This window comes from Mus musculus, chromosome 2 (assembly GCF_000001635.26).
Source record: "Mus musculus strain C57BL/6J chromosome 2, GRCm38.p6 C57BL/6J".
Lineage (NCBI taxonomy): Eukaryota > Metazoa > Chordata > Mammalia > Rodentia > Muridae > Mus > Mus musculus.
The window spans coordinates 31973992-31993019 of NC_000068.7; the positions used below are offsets into that span (position 1 = coordinate 31973992).

At 45.4% G+C, this 19028-nt stretch overlaps 1 protein-coding gene and 1 pseudogene across 4 annotated transcripts in view; both read left to right on the forward strand.

Annotated features, from left to right (window-relative positions):
• The first annotated feature begins 416 nt into the window (after positions 1-416).
• Nup214 (nucleoporin 214) overlaps positions 417-19028 on the forward strand; it is a 79568-nt gene continuing 60956 nt past the window's right edge. The window contains exons 1-11 of one of the 4 annotated variants that reach the window (XM_006497945.4): positions 417-617; positions 2509-2704; positions 3773-3924; positions 5699-5897; positions 6519-6589; positions 8620-8683; positions 9132-9235; positions 14163-14269; positions 15082-15148; positions 16244-16370; positions 17273-17434. In XM_006497945.4, the coding sequence (XP_006498008.1) occupies positions 573-617; positions 2509-2704; positions 3773-3924; positions 5699-5897; positions 6519-6589; positions 8620-8683; positions 9132-9235; positions 14163-14269; positions 15082-15148; positions 16244-16370; positions 17273-17434 (1294 nt within the window). In that variant the 5' untranslated portion in view covers positions 417-572. The remainder of the gene's footprint in view (positions 618-2508; positions 2705-3772; positions 3925-5698; positions 5898-6518; positions 6590-8619; positions 8684-9131; positions 9236-14162; positions 14270-15081; positions 15149-16243; positions 16371-17272; positions 17435-19028) is intronic. The other 3 variants (NM_172268.2, XM_030249890.1, XM_017317375.2) reach the window with 3 other exon arrangements.
• On the forward strand, positions 10915-12473 carry Gm13608 (predicted gene 13608; annotated as a pseudogene).

A 19028-nucleotide genomic window follows, 5' to 3' on the forward strand; every position in this document is an offset into this window, starting at 1 on the left:
CGATTGCCTTGAAAACAGTAAACAAAACCGATCTTTTGTCCCTTTTCCTCTCCGTTTTTAAAAGGGTTCTGCACCGGCACACAGTGCAGTCCACCCGCTAACCGAACCTCTCTGTCCGCTCTTCCCAGCAAAAAAGTTCCTAACTTCTCTAAGTCGGAAGCTTCTAAGAGCCCTGCAGGTAAGTGCTACCGGGAAGCATCGAGAGTCTCAGGAAGGCCGAGCGTGCCTCTCTCTAAGGAAGAAAATTAAATAGCGAGGCTGCGCACGCAGCATCCAAAGGAAGGCGGACTCCGGCCCGCGCCTCATGGCCACACCCACTGCGCGGAACCGGCCAATGGGGCCTTGTGGATTGGCAAGCGCGCGACTTCCGAGCAGCCCTCGACTGCCTCCGAGCACACTAAAAACCGGCCTGGGTGACGTCAGTCACGCGCGCCGGAAACGCGCATCTACCACGCGCCGCGGGCGCTGAGGGAAGGAAGTTGAGGCCTGAGCGGCCTGAGCTGTGTTTGAAAGGCCGCGGGTGGCAGCGGCAGCGCCAGCAGCAGCTACTTGAACACCCTGAAGGCGGCACGATGGGAGACGAGATGGATGCCATGATCCCTGAGCGGGAGATGAAGGTTAGAGCCTGGCCGGGGCCTCCCCGCCTGCGTAGTCCTGGAGTTGCCTTGGAGCCTCGCCTCTGCCGGCTGCTCCTGCAGTTCGCAGGGTCGCGATCGCTCGCCCCACAGAGCGTCCGCAGCTCTGCGTGTCGCGGGCCTGAGTTCCCTGCAAGTGCAGGTACCTGTCCTTGCGTGGGTTTGTCCACGCCTTCTGAGTTACCCCAGGTACTCTGATGGGCTGGTCGCCTTACTGGTGACAGCGATTCTTGTTTATTGAGTGAGACGTACTGTCGCCACCGTCGCTGCAGCCCTTACGACCAGCTTAGAAAGAGGAGCGCATTGAAGCCTTGAAAGCAAATGATCCAAAGTCACGTGGCAAAAGCCTTACATCTCTCTTACGATTTAGGCATGGTCTCTTGTAGCTCAAGGTGGCTTCTGGTCTTGGGCTCTTGTCTCTGCCTCCACCTCCCAAGTGGTGGGATTATTGGTGTGCATTACCACAGTTGGCTTAGACGCTCAGTTCTTATTAGCTCTCTATACTTGAGGGTGGTCCAAACTACCTAAAGTGGAGCCAAGAAACACTATCTGCCTTCAAAACCCCTAGTTAGTAGGAACAGGAAGTCAAGTTTGGCACTGGAAATCAGCTTGAACTCATGAGACTAAAGGAAAAGCAAGCGAACCCTAAGTGATCCCCATGCTACAACTTCTGGATACTGTGTTAATAGTTGGCTTATATACTCTGACAGAATGGAAAGGCAGGGGACCGTAGACAGTTGGAAATGAGTGAGTTGCAGGAAGGTGTTAGCCATTTGTGTGACCGGTGAGTCGCTAAAATGCACATGGGTCGAGTGCTCCATATCATGCTTAGAAACAGTGGCTCTTCCTTGAGTCAGCACATGTGCTGAGCCCGGTAATGGGCAAGCTTCATGTTCCTCAGATATGTTCGGGTAGAGAATTTAGAACCACAGGGCTAATAGCAGTATTTTAATTCCTGCCAAAAGCAGAAAGGAGAGGTTTGGGTTTTGGGTTTGTCTGTTGTGTTTGTTTTGTTTTGTTTTGTTTTGTTTCTTTTGTGTTGCTTCATCACACTGGCCCACCACAAAAAAAGCCACCAAGCCCCAGTGGTACAGTCATGACTATTAGGATGATAATATCAAAAAAGATAGATGATTTGTTTCTTTATGAATGGCCAGTGTGGCCTCATGGGGAAATTTGTGTGAACTTTTACCCACCGTATTCAACTGGGATTAAGAGTACTGCTCTTCCAGAGCTCCTGAGTCCAATTCCCAACACCTACAGGGCAGCACACAATTGTCTGTAGCTCTAATTCTCACACAGACACATGCAGGCAGAACACCAATGCTCATAAAAATCTTCCAGTAAATATGTATTAAACATGGACTGCAAGAAAATTAGTATGTGTGGGTGTGCTAGACACCCTTTATGAAGCATTTCATAAGGTTCTGTAGAAATACATTTTCTCTTGTAGCTGTCATATTCTTTTCACTAAAATCCCTAGCTGGAGAGTTAGGAGGTGTGGTGGAGGATACAGATAGAGCTTAACAAAGTGATTACAGATTAACACTTTTTGAGGGTATTAGATCCCCAGGAACTGGAGTTACAGACAGTTGTGAGCTGCTATGTGGGTTCTGGGAATTGAACCTAGATCCCCTGAAAGAGCAGCCAGTGTTCTTAACCATTGCTTCCTCTCTCCAGCCCTCTCTATTTATTTCATTCAGCAAATGTTAATGAGTATTATACCAAGCACCACCAAATACAGAGTCTAAAAACAAAATTGGTGGCCTCAAGGTAATAAGTATATTTTTGTTATCCTGAAATTGCATTTATGGACTATGATAATAGACATGATTTAATTTCTTCCTTGATCTTGTTTCCTATTCTAAAACAGGACTTTCAGTTTAGAGCACTGAAGAAAGTGAGGATCTTTGACTCTCCTGAAGAGTTGCCCAAGGAGCGCTCGAGTGTGCTTACCATATCCAATAAGTATGGTATGCTCTTCGCTGGTGGCACCAATGGCTTGAATGTTTTTCCTACTAAAAGCCTTCTTATCCAAAATAAACCTGGAGATGATCCCAATAAAATTGGTAAGCACGTTCTTTGATTTATAGTGTGCAGCAGAGCCAGGGCTGCAGTAGCATACTAGTCAGTGTATTTCCTTACTAAGACACGATTCTGATGTCAAAATTGTGATTTCTTTTGGCCTTGCAGGGAGCTTCCACTTAGGGTGCCAAAGGCCTTTCTGAGTTTTCTTTTCAGCTCTCTGCTATTGTTTCTGTGAGCCACTTCTCTAAGATGAGAGGGAAGAAGACCTTACTGTTGTGCTCAGTTGAACGTGGGCTCTGGGAAGCCATCCAGAAGAAGGCATGGCTGTATCACCCTGCAGACGGAAACGTGTGTCTGCAGCATTGAGCAGAAGTGTTTTCAGCAAGGGCCATAGCAAGAGTCTTGGGATATTTAAAGCAGCATTACCTATGTACAGGAGAGTTAAGCTTAGTTCCTGTAACTAGATATCCAAGGTATTGTTACTCTGTATCCATCGTGCATCAGGAGGAAGTGGGGAGAGTGCACCAGTGGGCTGGTGAGACAGCAAAATCTTCTATGTTAATACACATAAGCAGAGTTGCTGATGATCAAGACTGCCAGACAAGAACTCCAGGAGTCTTGTTCCTTCTGGCAGCTCTGATTGGGGACTGAATCAGCAGGGTTTATAAGCATAAAAAAATGTAAGCAACTGGGACAAGTTACAGTTACAGTTTTCACCAGTCAGGACTCTGGGATTAGGGACTCTCCCAAGTGTTTCATTGTTGTCAGCTGACATTGAGTGTAAGTGTTTTTGCTCAACCAATCAAATTTGTCTGTTCTTTCTGTTAGGAACAACATTATGTTTTGGGGAACTATTGTTGCTTAGAGAGGGAGTTGGTGAGCTTGTAGAGAGTCCTCAGTTCCCCAGGGCCTAGGAACTTGAACTTTGTTCATCCAATAGGAAAAATGGAGTCTGAATGTAGAATGTCAGTCCTTAAGACCAGCTCTTTATCTATGCCCAACAGGTGTATTTTTATATAGGTGAAAATGTGGGTTTGTATTGACTTGAGTAAAGGATTATGACTGTGTGCCTGTTACATGCTGTATTTTTCTGCTTTGTGTTTTTATAGTTGACACAATTCAAGGCTTGAATGTTCCTATGAAATTCCCAGTCCATCACCTAGCACTGAGCTGTGATAGTCTTACACTCTCTGCCTGCATGATGTCTAGTGAATACGGCTCCATTATAGCTTTTTTTGATGTTCGCACATTTTCAAATCAGGTAAGCTACTATATGGAAGCAGAGACTTGCTCGTAGACGTTCTAACTTGGAAGCTGTATAAAGGGTGACGTGGCTGCTCCATGGTCTGGTAAGGGGGTATTCATTGTAGCTATAAGAAAGCAAACACTAGAGGAACTTGGAAGAGTCCAGAGCAGAGAAAGAAGTAGACTGAACATGGCCAGCAGAGTGAATATAGCCAGGGCTCTGGGGACGAGGGGAGATGGAGAATAGAAACAACGCCGTGAGGCAGGCTATGAGGAGAGTGAGTAGCTGGAGGAGGGACGCTCATGAGCTGTAGGGGAAAAAGTATGGACTCTGAAGTGTGTGGCAGGCACTTGTGATACTGAAGGAGCCTGAGTGCTCCATGTCACGCTGATAGACTGTGTCCCTTCAGAGGTAAGGGCTAGGACTCCTGGGAGATTGGAATTAGCTCACAAGTTCTCAAGGAAGGCTGGCTTTTATCTGATAACCAGCAGTACTCCTATAGTACAGTCTGACCTCAATTCTGCATATATAAGACTGTCTTTTGGAGTTTGGGGAATTGGAGCTAACTTTGGACCTAAAAGATAAATCTCAGGTTAACATGTGAAGTTTTTCTGGATTACAATAGAGGTTACAAAAATGCTCCTTAAATACAGAATACAGACTCATAAGCTGTTTTAGTAAATTATAATCCTTCCTGTACCAAGTTAACATTTCTCATTTACACACAAGGCTATCAAGTGACGAGACTTCTTAGAGATTTGCTTTGTGAGAAACCATGGCGCTAATGGAGAGGGTCAAGGGTCTGCTTGCTTGCTTGCTTGCTTGAGGCTCTCCTGATGTTGGATTCTTTGATCCAGGCAGGCTATTGAGAAGCAGTATAGAACACTGGCTAGCTGCTTGGGATTAGCTACCCCCCCCCCCCCCCCAATAGGGTTTCTCTGACGCTCTGGCTTTTCTGGAACTCACTCTGTAGACCAGGCTGACCTCGAACTCAGAAATCTGCCTGCCTCTGCCTCCCGAGTGCTGGGATTAAAGGCGTGCGCCACCAATGCCCAGCTTGGATCTGCTTCTTAATAACCTGAGCTAGGCTTTTTGATTTCTTTCTTTGGTTTTTGGTGGGGTGAATTTTATTCCGTTTTTTGAAACAAGTTCTGGTTTACATAGCCTGGCCTGGCTTTAAGCTCACTCTTTTTCTGCTCCAGTCTATGGACTACTGGCGTGTGCCAGCATGCTTGGCCAGTGTTAACCTCTTTGAAATCTGCCTTTCCAGCTGTAAAATGAAGACAACTGTCTCTACTATAGGTAGCATGGAGAAAAACAAGCCATACAAACAGCTAATCCCAGCCGAGTGTGGTGGCACACTCCTTTAATCCCAGCACTCGGGAGGCAGAGGCAGGTGGTTCTGAGTTCGAGGCCAGCCTGGTCTACAGAGTGAGTTCCAGGACAGCCAGGGCTACACAGAGAAACCCTGTCTCGAAAAGCCAAAAAAAAAAAAAAAAAAAAAAAAAAAAAAACCAGATCCAAGAATTTAGTGTTCTCTCAGCTATTTATTGACTCTTTTATTTGCATATCCCTGCCAGCAGTCCCCCTGTGGTGGAATACTTAACAGCCATTTCTAAGTTTCATTGAATTGTTTGTAACAAATAGATTGGTATGGAGACTTGGTTATGAAGAAATATAGAGCTGGGTTTAAGAAAGAATGCATATTTAGTCATTTCCTCTGAATCCTAAATGCCTTTGTATTTATTAATTTATTAATTTATTTTGCATTTTTCTCTTATTTTAACAGGCTAAACCATTGAAACGTCCATTTACCTATCACAAGGTTTCAAACGATGCCAGCGGAATGGTGAATGATATGAAGTGGAACCCCACTGTCCCTTCCATGGTGGCAGTTTGTCTGGCTGATGGCAGTATTTCTGTCTTGCAAGTTACAGATGTGGTGAAAGTATGCGCCACACTTCCTCCTTCCACAGGAGTCACATGTGGTGGGTAATAAAGGCTTCCCACCCATAAAGTACGGGCATGGCAGGCAATTAAAAATTTATTTTTGGAAGTAAAGTGGAAGGCTTTTAATTTTGTGTGGACTGCTGGGGAAGGGGAGTGGGTAGAAATTGAGAATATTCTTTATATCTATAGTTAGTGGTCTTGAAGCCCAACAGCATGCATGAGTTCGTTTGAATGTGTTGGGGCTATTGAGATAAAAAATATTTTGGCACAGCTCATTTAAAACTGGATTTTTGAGAATAATTGTTTCTAAGTCTAAAAGAGTGGCCATCTGAAAGCCATTTGTACCCCGTGTAAAGCACTAGAAGTAACAAATGGGAACAACACAGTGATTCCTTGACCCTTTAAAGACCTCCACTCTCCTTGTCTTGCAAAATTTTTCTGGAAAAGCATTCTTGGCTCTCAGTTAATGGCCTGGGATGAAGTCCTAATTTGCTTGTCTTGCTAAGATGGTTGTACTCTCTCTGCTCTGCCTGGGGACGGTCTCCTGGCCTTCCATGGTGGTGGTGGTGGTGGTGGTGGTGGTGGTGGTGTAGCTGTCTAGATCTTGGGGCTCGCTTTCTTTTCTTTGGTTTTTTTAATTGGCAGCATTTTCTTTCCAGTATGCTGGAGCCCCAAAGGAAAGCAGCTGGCAGTAGGAAAGCAGAATGGAACTGTGGTCCAGTACCTTCCTGTGAGTGACTGCTCTGCACTGGAGAACTCTTCCTACTTCACCACTCGTGGGGGTGGTTTGGGAACATCTTTGTGACTTCTTTTCTTTTTTGGTATTAATAAGCAGTTTGTGATTAGGAATGCCTGTGTTAGAGTGCTTGCCTAGCATGTGTGGGGCCTTCTGTTCAATCCTTAGCAGTACACAATAAGTAAAAAGTTATTTATAGTCATCATACTGAGTCTCTCTGTGAATGGAGAAGATGGACCCCCTTTGTTCTGTCCCTCAGTGTGTCCCTCCAGAGTTGCCACTGTTGTGTGTAGTCTGGTCTCCTCCCTTTCATGGACGCTCATGCAGATCACCCATGTGGACATGCACTGTTCCTGGTTTTCCTTTAAAGTTAAATGTGGCCCTTCACTATGCTGTATTTCTTTCACTTCACAATCAGTTTATTTTCTCCTTTAAAAAGAAAGAAGTTTTAATCCTACCATTTAGAAACCATGATATTTTAGTAGAAAAATTTCTAGTCCCTCCTCTTCCTTCCACTCTATCTTTTTGAGATGTGATCTCAGTATGTGTCCAGTTCATCTTCAAATTTAGTCCTGCCTTCGCCTCCTAAGTGCTAGGCCACTGCAGTGTGCGATGGGTGTTTGTTTGTTTGTTTGTTTTTTTGAGACAGGGTTTCTCTGTATAGTCCTGGCTGTCCTGGAATTCACTCTATAGACCAGGGTGACCTTGAACTCAGAGATCCATGCCTCTGCCTCCTGAGTGCTGGATTAAAGGTGTCTCATCACTGTTTCAGCCTTGTTGGGGGGTTCTTAACATCAAGAAATGTTAAAATAAAACAGCAGGAGGTATTTCCCCTCACAGCTGTGCTCTGTTACTTGGCTTTGTTGGCAGTCTTCCATGTCTGAAGGAGATGGGTTCCATCGAGCAGCTTAGAGAGAGGAGTGCATGAGGTTAATGGACAGTTTGTGGTTTTCAGTGTGGGCAACAAACAGAACAGATGCTCCTGCTCCTGCATCCTCTCCTCTCCTTATGTTTTGTTTTGTTTTAATGAGACAGGGTCCCATTGTGTAGACCAGGGTAGGCTTGAACTCACAGAGGTCTGCCTGCCTCTGGATTGCTGGGTGTATGCACCATTATGCCCAGGGGCAACACACACACGCATTTTATGGTCCTGAGTGTTTTGTGTGCATGTATGTATGTGAACCACATGCATGCATTGTACCTTTGGAAGTTGGAAGAGAGCATTAGATCTCCTGGAACTTAGGAATGGTTGGGAGCCACCATGTGGGTTTGGGGAATCAAACTCAGGTCCTTTGCAAGAGCAGCAAGAACTCTTAACCTATGAGCCTCTTTAGCAACTGGGAGTGTAGGCAACCACTTTTGCTTGTTGTTGTCAAACATTGTTATGTGAAGTTGAGTGCAGACTCTTTTGGGTGGTATTAGCATCTAAAATGATAACGCAGTTTATTGACTTATATTGTTTTGCTTTTTCCTAATTTGATTGTTTGTTTGTTTGTTTGTTTGTTTTGAGACAAGGTCTCTATTTAATCTTGTCTGTCCTGGAACTTGCTGTGTAGACCAGTCTGGCCTCCAACTCACAGAGATCTGCTTGCCTCTTGTCTCCATGGTTGGGCTAGAATTAAAGATATGGGTCCCCAGGTCTGACCTTCCCCTTTTATTTTTAACAACTTAGTAGACTGAGGTCATCTTTCCAGCTCTGTGTGAGGAGCAACTCTCTCTTCAGTGGCTCCATAGTAGCCTACTGTGTAGAAGGGCCCGTATGCTCTTACTGATGGTCATGCATCAGCACTACTAGCTGTGGCACTGTGAGTGCTGCTGCACTGAGCCTTCTCGTCAGTTGCATCTGAAGGGGTCTGGGCATTTCCCTGGGTAGGCTGCTGGGAAATGATGCTGTTCTTCTCTTGGGGGGCTTGGGGTGGAGGCGGGAGGATGGAGCACCTGTTTCTAGGGGCTCTGATTGGATTGGATTGTTTTGCTGGCTGAAGCATTATTGTTTCCTTTGACATTTCTCAAATCTCTTTCAGACTTTGCAGGAAAAAAAGGTCATTCCATGTCCTCCATTTTATGAGTCAGATCATCCTGTCAGAGGTAACAACTGCTTTGCTTATTCTCTGGACTCTACTGCAGCCATTCTAGCCATGTGAGATCCTCTGTCCCTACTCAGGAGAGTGTGGGAGCCAGTCTCACACTTAATGTGAGTTATTTAGTTATTTAGCTTGAAATGGATCTTACATTTTTACAAGAATTCCTCACCATTTCCCTAGTAATAATCCTGTAGAGAACCCACTACTTTTAAGAAATTGGGCCAATTAATTGTTGCATCTGTGAATTATTGTTATTCATCACAGGATAGACCTTTGGTAAAGCCATAGTACTTTGTTTTATTTGATTGGTTGGTTGTTTTTTGTTTGTTTGTTTCTTTCTTTTTTTCTTTTCCCTAGGTAGCTCTTGTAGCACATGGTGGCTATTCCAAATGAATGCTGCTTTTTGCTTGCTGACATTGGTTATTTAGGAATTAGGGATGTGTGTCTTTCAGTTCTGGATGTGCTATGGATTGGTACATATGTCTTCACGATAGTCTATGCTGGTGCAGATGGAACCTTGGAGACCTGTCCAGATGTGGTGATGGCTCTACTCCCGGTAAGCATGTGAAAGATTATCTTGTTTTCTGGACTCACAGAAGTCTTGTACTCATGCTGCTTAGAACTAAATTCCTTTCCTTAGTAGCTGTGATGGTAGACTCAGGGGTAAGGTTTCAATGTTACACCATTGTCCTGGAACCAAAAATCTGGTGTCCATTTATAAAGTATTTATTTGGGGGCTTGCTTACACAGTTTTACAGGATTAGTCCATGATCATCATAGCTTACAGGTATGGCACTGGAGCAGTAGCTGAGAACTTGACATCCTGAGTGGAGCAGCAGATAGCGAAAGAGACACTTGGCCCAGTGTGGGCTTTTGAAATCTTACAACCCCCCACCCAGTGGCTCACCTCCAACAAAGCCATACCTCTTAATCCTTCCCAAACAGTTCCATTAACTGGGGGACCAAGCATTCAAGCATATGAACCTATGGGGGCCACTCATTCAATCCACCAAAAGAATGATTGAATTATGAAGTTTTAAAAAAATGGATAAAATGTGTTTACTTATGCTGTAATTTAGAAAAGCAAGGAAATAACTTGATTTTTAAAAATTATTTATTTCATGTGAATGAGTGTTTGCCTGAATGTATTATATGTGTATTTTGTGTGTGCCCAGTGCCCACAGAGGTCGGAAATTGTCATGAGATTCTCAGAAACTGGACTGTGATTGTAAGCCACCATTTAGGTGCTAGGAACTTAACCCAAGTCCTCTTGGGTTTAGACCAGTAAGTGCTCTAAACTACTGAGCTGCCTCTCCAGCTCCTATCTTATTTTTAGTATTCATTTATTTATCAAATATCTAAGAGATGCAGGAAGTATGTGGGGCACTGCTTTAAAGCTGAGCATACAGAGGTGACCAGGTCAAAGTCCTGGCTTTTAAGGATCCTACATGCTGACAAGTGGGGTAGTTGATAATTTGTAGTCAGAAAGAAATGGGGTTTGGGGGTGGAGAGAGGAAAGCAGACAGGGCAGGTGATGACTAGGGCAGCCATTGCAGACAGGGTCAGTGAAGGCTTTCCCGAAGGCTTCTGCTGAGCAGAACTAAGTGGAGCCCACGGGTGAAGAACAACAACATGAGCTACAAAGCGTTGCCAAGCTGAGGGCATTGAAAGTAGAGGATGCTGAGCTTGCCTTTTCCTGTTGGAGTTCGGCTGCTTTGCTGTGCCTGAGATGGGGTCTTACACTAGCCAGGCTGTGGTCTGTTTAGCCTCAGATGCACACTGTCTTTATGCCTCAGCTCCTGAGAGTTGGAATTACAAGTGAGCTTCTGTGCCAGCTTCAAAATCCATAAAATTATTTAGAAATGTTTAGTATAGAAGAAGACAGCTACTAAGGCCATCTCTTTTTTTGGGGGAGGGGGTGAGGGAATTTCAAAACAGAATTTCTCTGTGTAGCCCTGGCAGTCCTGGAACTCATTCTATAGAACATGCTGTCCTCAAACTCATTGAGATCTGCCTGCCTCTTCTTCCCAGGTGTTGGTATGCTTCACTGTCTCCCAGTAAGCAAGAAACAACTTGCTGTTTTAGTATATAAATTTCCAACTCTCTGCTTCCATTTTCTTGGAGACAGGCTTACTGTATGTATAATCCGATTGGTCCTCAAACTCTTAACTCTTGCTGCCTCTGCCTCTAAGTGCTTGGTCAGGAAATATCAAAGTAAAACAGAAGGAAGGAGAACTGCTTCCCTCGAGATGATGGATACTATTATCACATCCCTCACACCCTCCAATAACTGTTACAAGAATTCTGCAGCCCACACAGCTATAGAAACCCCATACTCCATGAGCTCTGCACTCTTGCTTGTCAGTGTGTCCCTTTCTCATGCTCTGGATGATGTCAGAGCAGGACCTGGCAGATGTCCTTCAGATTGTAATGTAAGACCTGAGTCCTGACCACCCAGTTGTTTTGGAGAATCATGTTGTGACAGATGATGGTGAGCCTGCTTTGAATTGCTAGGATCCTTCTATAAAGTCTTTCCTGTACTCTGTTAACCAAACGATGTTTGTGGTTGGATAGCATTGAGGCCAAGTTGCAAGCTCTCAAGGCTACTTGCAAACCCCTGGAAGAGAATCTAGACCTGGTCACTAACATACAGCACAGTCCCATCCAGGTCCCCATGGTGGCTGGTTCCCCACTTGGCTACTGCAACAATGTGCTATGCGCTGTTCCTGAGTGTTGTTAGAACACCATTGTGATAAGGTGCCAGGTCAGGATGACAGCCATGATGAAGATGGGGAGAGCAGATCAGAGAGCAGTCACTCTGTGTTTAACTGAGGCCAGCTGGGAAGCCAGAACATTGGAAGCAACATCACACTTGCCACCCTGAACTCTGAGGAAGACTATACCAATGACACCTGGCTGGACGATGAGATTAATCCTGAGGTGCAGGTCCACTGTGCCATCATCCCCTCCGATATGCTGCACATCAGCACAAACTTGCACAGAAGAGAAGATGACACTAACTGCTGGACTACCTTGAGGTGCAGCTTGTGAGGCCAGGGCAAACATAGGAAGCAGCAGCTGGACCCCCTCACTATCTATGGCCTCATCTATAAATTTGGAATCATGGAATTGGACCTGTATCAGGTCAATTAGAACACTGACTCTGAGTACCATACAACCTGGCAGTGGAAGTAGCGAGGCCAGAGCTTGGTGGTTAAGAGCTTCTCTTGGAGGACACCATCCTCATCCTCATAGTGCCTCAGAGACCATGATAGGCACCCCTCTACCTACCAGAGAGCTACTACAGTCATAGCCACAGGTGTGACGCTACATGTTGGCCAACGCACAGTAAATGCAGATCTACCAGATTGGAGAGGTTGCCCAGGTTCCTTAAGGGGAGCAGGTACAGATCACACAGGACAGTGAGGGCATACTGCAGATTCATCATGTTGGTCAGGATGGATAGTCATGGGGACTGTGCCAGAATCTCATTCCTGTCAGTGGTGACTCAGTGGCTGGGGTAACCGCTCTCAGCTTTGGCCTGTGAGAGGGGACAAGCTTGATCTACCTGGCCTGCTAGAAATGAGATGATCCAGGTACTACAGGGTGCTCATCATAACCATGGCTTCTTCAGACCCTGCTGCTACAGGAATAGACAGGTTGCAGCTGCAGGGCAGTGACACTCAAGTTTAGTACATCCAGCTGGTGCCCCACAGCTGTAGCGCAAATGGGCCTAGCAACCCATTCTGCAACTGGAAATGCAGCTTGAACGTGGAGCCATCTAGATCTAGTGAATCTTGCTTCAGCAAGCACCTGTGGGTTCTGCAGGGCAGCTGGAAGCTCCTGGGGAAAGGTCCTGGTCACCCCCTGCTAGAAGATGCCTCAGGATTTGAGTCTCACTGCTGGTCTCCAGAAGAGAAGCTTATCTTGGAGCATGTTGAGTACATTCAGAAAGACAACAACTATGATAACTTTGTTTAAACAGCTTTTTAAAACTTGTGATGGTGTTTATAACAAAAACAAAAATGGAGAGAGAAAAAACCCAAACCAAGCAAGCAAGCAAACAAACAACAACAGAGCAGAAACACAACTGTGGAGTAGCAGAAGCCTGGCTGTGTGCTCCCTCAGGGTTGTGACGTAGGTGTTGGAGCCAGCTGATGGTGCTGGAGCACTCTGGACCTGCTGCTAGGGTGCTCCCCAGTGTGCTTGTGCAGTTCTAATAAAATAAAGTGTATTTATGACGAAACAAAAAACAGAAGCAACCCTTTCTGTTTCTGGCTTCTTTAGAAACCTCTGACATTTGTCAGCTGCTTGCTCTATAGAGGAGAGATGTGGCTCTTGCTGTCCATGTTTCAGCTTTCTTCCTCTTTAAGGAGAGATCCTTTTGTGTCTGTTGGGTGATGATTATGTATATTTTTTTAGTATATATATTGAAAAGTGAAATCTCTAGGTCTTTTGTATTGTTTTTGATGCTGAAGATTTAATCTGTGCCATAGACACACAAGGATTCTGTCATGTTATGTTTTTAGCCCTTCCTTGGTTTTCTGAGGTAGGATCTTGCCCCAGGATATTTCAGTTTGTCCGTGAACTTAAAATTAGTTTGCCTCTGCCTCCCAACTGCTGGGACTCTATGCATGTTCTGCTGTGCCCAGGTGATGTGCCCTTCCTTCTTTGATGAGCTTTATAGAAAGCTTGTGTCTCAGGAAGGTTGTGCCAGGGTTCCTATTCACCACTGCCAGGGCTCCCTGCTCAGGCTTTAGTGTGTGTGTCCACATTTACACCGAGCCAGTATGTGAGGAGGTGTCTCGACGGTTTTCTTTTCTTTTCCTTTTCTTTTCTTTCCCTTTCCCTTTCTGTCTGTCTGTCTGTCTGTCTGTCTGTCTTTTTTGGAGACAGGATCATCTCATACTGAACTGGGAATCACTTTGTAGTGCAAGATGGCCTTAAATTTTCAACAATCCTGCTTCAGCCTCCCAGGTGCTAGGATTATAAGAATTATATAGGATTATAAGACTGTTGTAGTAACTCTTGGGTGTCTGCTGAGGTTCAGTTTAAAATTACATTTATCGAGATGTCTTCTCATAATCTTAGTAAGTCTTTTCGATGGGAGTACAAAAGTACTGGCTAACTCCTGATGGATGCTTTCTGTGGTGGACCAAGAATGGTCAGTCAGTGAAGGATTCTTCACAGCCCCTCAGATAGGCTCTGAGGAAGGTGAGAAAACCATGTGACATACAGGCTGAGTGAGTCACCCCTGTGTGTCCTAGAGCAGAACATGACAGAATACAGTTCCTATTCAGTTGACTGGTGGTTGGGTTTCTGTTCCTTATGTTACCCAGTGCACCTTCAGAGCTCATCCCTATGTGTGTGCACAGACTTTTGTATCCAGTTTCTGGTGACACTTGAGCGATTTTTGCCTTGAGATTATGAGCTATGTAGAGGCCAAAGAAGCTGCACATATGATTCCCTTCTCTTGTTTATAGAAAAAAGAAGAAAAGCATCCAGAAATATTTGTGAACTTCATGGAGCCCTGCTACAGCAGCTGCACAGAGAGACAACATCATTACTACCTCAGCTACATCGAGGAGTGGTGAGCAGAGCCTTCCTCTCTCACTGTCAGGCCACACACCTCAGTCACTGACGTCAGTGTTGACTTGTTCAGGAGAGGGAAGTACAGGCTGAGAAGCCCTCAGTGTGACGAGTGGATGGGTAGTAATGTTCTTTGGCTAGGGAGGCAACTTCCCAACCCTCACTTGTTTGTACTCAATGTGTATTAGTCTTGAAAAGTCTAATACATGTGTCTCAATATTAGTCTGTACTCACTGTGTAGTCTGGGCTGGCCTTCAACTCATAGAAGTCTGCCTGCCTCTGCCTCCAGGGATGGGACTGCCACCACACCCAGTTCCACAAAGTCCAATTTTCTCAACCACAGTGAGTGATTCCAATGAAAATACTGATTTTGTTTATTTGTTTGCTTTGAAAAAGTCATCTGTAGCTCAGAGTACCCTTAAATTTACAGGCCTCCTGCCTCAGCCTTCTGAGTGCTGGGATTACAGCCGTCAGCTGTCACACCTGGCTAACAGATACTGATACTTAAGGAACTCATTTAAGGTTTCTCCGAGAGCAGCCTTTGGAAGTCCATGGAAGCCTCTCCTTTTGAGCTGGGTTTCCCTGTGTGGGCCAGGGTTCTTGTTGCAAGCCCCAACCAGGTTCTGTGTGTCTCCCTAGTCTTTGCGTGGGTAGTAGTGGGCAGGTTTACTAAGGTTTTTTCAAACTAAAAAGCTCAGCACCACCTCTAGCACCTTCCATTCTCTTACCAGCCCAGTACCGGCACTGCAGACCCAGTCAGGTTCAGGCTGCTGAGGAGCTTGAACGTAATGGCCTTTTGGTTTTGTTTTTAAGGGATTTAGTGCTGGCAGCATCTGCAGCTTCTACAGAAGTTAGCATCCTTGCTCGACAAAATGATCAGGTAAATTACTCCTGTTTTCTTACTTTGATGTTGAATGATGTTTTTGTTTTTGTTTTTGTTTTTGTTTTTTTGAGAGAGGTAACTGGTTAAGACTAATGAGGGCGGGTTCCTTTCAATGAGCTTTTAGTGCAAATACTAAATGACAGCAATAACTTTCTTCCTTCCTTCCCTCTCCCCTCCTATATGGATGTTTTTACTCGGGGTTGGGGATTGAACCCAGAGCTTTGTGCAAATATGCCAAGTACTTTACCAACCTTGAGCTACACTCCCAACCTTGGTATCTTTTCTTGTTACACTTGTCGCATCAACATAATGCCTTTCTGGCTGTTGTCTCCGTCTTTCTGTTTGCAATTCTCACACTGCCACTGTCTGCGTGCTGGCCTGCAAAGGTTATCAGATCCTTTGGTTTTGTTTGCAGATTTATTTAAGAGTTAGAGTCAGCTTGGTTTGCAGCCCTGGGACTGCACTTTCTTTACTTGGCACAGTCATGTATGTTAGTGTCTGCTCTTCTGGGCCTCAACAGCTTCTGTTCTCTAGCTTCATTACTTGTCTCCTGTTCCCTTCTGACTCATGCTTCCCGGTAGGTCAAGACAGAAGGCTAGGCAGAATGAGTCTTAAGAATCAGGAATCATTTGTTGGATGGAATGGAGCCCAGCCAGGAAAACAAGGAGCAAGAAGGGAGTTACTTGATAGATATAGAAGCTTCTTATGGGGTGTAAGCAGCTGGCCAGTGTGAGGCATGAGGAAGAAAGGACCTAAGTTTGCCTTCTGTCTCAGCAAGTAGTGACACAGGCACCTGCAGAGTGTAGCTGTTGAACCACCTTGTCATTGTCCTTAGGAACTGCCAGGTTATGGGAGGCACCTACAAGGCAGGGATGGGTACACCAGGTGCTGATAAAGTAGACTCACTCAACCACTCACAGGCTGGGGCACTTGTGGCTTCTAGATGTTGCAGGTGTCAGAGGCTCCTTCCTCATCGGCTCAGGAAGCTGAAGCAAGCGCACCATGTGTTCTTTGGTGATTGATTGAATGGTGCTGAGAAGAAGCAGTGTAAAACCCTAAGCCACACATGTTTCTGTCATGTCTCCCCCCTAGACTAATTGGGAATCTTGGCTGCTGGAGGACTCTAGTCGAGCTGAACTGCCTGTGACAGACAAGAGTGATGACTCCTTGCCCATGGGTGTTGCCATAGATTATACCAATGAAGTGGAAGTCACCATCAGTGAGTGTTGCCTAGTGTGTGCTGTAGTAATAGCTGTGCTCTAATGGTTGATACTTAGAAGCTATTAGTACATCTCTATCTACAGAGTAGTGGGAGGTTCGTCATGACAGTGCAAAGCTACCCAAAGATGGGGACTCATTGCCGACACCGCAGCCAGATACACTCATGTGCACTGACTTGAGGATGGAGCAGTTGAATTTCAAGACATAGTTTCTGCCCATTCGGTGCCCTAGTGACCTCACAAGTGTCATTGTCAGCTGGCAGTGCACCCAAACCTAGGTTAAGAGAAGGATGAGGGGGTAGTGCTCTAAGCTTCTGTTTTCCACATGGGACCTGCACATGCTCTCTGAGTACGCCTTCCCCTGTGGAGGTTAGCAGTGTGGCCACAGTGACAGATGTCATGAGGCAGCTGAAGAAGCTCTGCCTGCTGGAGCTTCACTCTGCAGAGCTGTCCTACTCAGACACCATTGACCCTGTCCTTTCCCTGGTTTGGTAGGCACATTTGGTCTGATGAGCTTGTATTCTTTTTCTCTTGTGTACTTATGATTCAACTGGGAATGAGTATAAAGTAGCTTAACTCTGTGTGTGTGTGTGTGTGTGTGTGTGTGTGTGTAAGAGCCATCTTGTCATTTCTGTACCAAACCCATCATTGCCTAGAGACTCCTAGCTTGTCAGGGTAGTGTTGAACCTGCCTCCGGAACAGAGGAGCTTGGGAGAGTCCAGGGCTTAGAGTGTCCAACAGGGCCCAGCAGGATGTGGTGATCTGATAGTGATAAGAGCTCTTGATGCAGCTGCTGTTGCAAGAATCACTTGAGTACCTCTCATGCAGGGCAGCCTGCCCTTCAGGTTGTGCCCGGAAACTGATGAGGTTCTCTTATCAGCTCTGTTCTTTTTTTTTACAGATGAAGAAAAGACTCTTCCGCCTGCTCCGGTTCTCCTGTTACTTTCAACAGATGGTGTGCTTTGTCCATTTTATATGATCAACCAAAATCCTGGGGTTAGGTCCCTAATCAAGACCTTGGAACTGATCTCAACAGAAGGAGAGCGACAGCCTAAGTCCTCAGGTGTGTGCCTCTGACTCCTTTGGCAACCCATGAGCATCTCCGGGGATGGTGACTTAGATGTATGTAGTCACCTACACACAGTCAGTTTACTGCAGGAAGGTCTTGGCTGATCTTGTCCTGGAACCTATGTGCACGCACATCTTTACCTCACTTAGTCCCCAGGCCCATTCTCCAATCCTTACTGCACATGTCAGAGAAAGGAAAGTCAGCCATGTTGATCCAAGCTCTGTTGAATGACCTGTTTTAAAGAACTGTTTAATCGTGGGAGTTAGTCAAGCAGATGATTGTTCACAGACAGTTTAAAATAACTGAAAAATGTTTATTGACAGCAAGGAAGTAGAAAGATGTGTCAAGAAGGGCCACTGTGTGTCATGTGTTGCTTCTCTAAAAAAGAGTCCACATACAGAAACACTGGAAGGGGGCTGTTAAACTCTAGTGGCTCTTTCTGGCTAAGAGGAATATGGAGACTTTAGTGTTTGATTTCTATTTCATTGGCTTTTGATTTGTTTTCCCCCTCCTCTTTTAGAATATTGTCAGGTAATATCTGTATTGCAGAAAAGTTAGAAAATCCAAGAACGGGTTTCATAGACCATCAAGAAATAACATAGTCTGTATTTTGGGATGGAATCAACTGATCCTTTCTTCCGTGGATAAATGCCCACAGTGTCTCTAGTTCCACCTAAGCACTGCTGCCCGTTTTGGGGGAGGGGGGGTATGGCTGGTTATGCTTGGTGATGCTTTCATGCTGCTCTGTAAGGCAGAGTGACTCATGCGTCATGGATGCTGGCATACGTTGCCAGAGCTATACCAAATTTCGGTTATGGGGGGTGGGGAAGGGGGTTTGTACCTTATGTTCTCTCCTGAGACTTTCCATGAGCACCTACACCCAGCTTCAGTCTGTAGTGAGCAGGGCTGCCCATCGGGCCGACACTGGTGGCTGGTTGTTTCTGAGCACAATGTCCCACCATTGAGTGCCTGAGCACAGCCATGGGTGGCGACTGTTAGCTTTTTCTAGAGACCCTTCTCCTTCCTTTTCATCTAGTGCAGAGGTAACAGCTGTCCCCTGGTTAGTGAACATGGGAGATAGTCTGTCCTGGGACCTGCCCTGAATGGCTAAGGCAAAGTCAGCGCTTTGGAAGAAGACATTAGTGGTTCTCTCTGTTCCCACATAGCAGCTCCAAGACTGTGGTGTAGATTGGCCAGTAGTAGCAGGGTGAGGGTCTCCAAATACTCCATTCTAATCGTCCTTGGAAGAGTGGCTACAATTTCTTTAGGATGTGGCCTCAGCTTTTCCTTCTGGTCTAATCCTAATGGGTGTGGTAGTGGTTTATGTCTACATGTTTCTCTGAAGTCTTTGTCTCTTGCTAGTTCCATAGCTATTGTGTAGAAGAGGTAGCTGAGTAACCTAGAGAGTAGCCTTAGTTATTCTTCTAGAAGTGACAGGATGTCAGAAGGTGGTGATTTCACTCTTGTGTCCTCTCCAGGCTCTTGAAGATAAGATGTCCATCTCTCATGAACACCAACTGCCATCTTAGCCTAATAGCCAAGGCCAACTAATGTAAATTGGAAGTACACTTATTTTTTTAAAGTATTT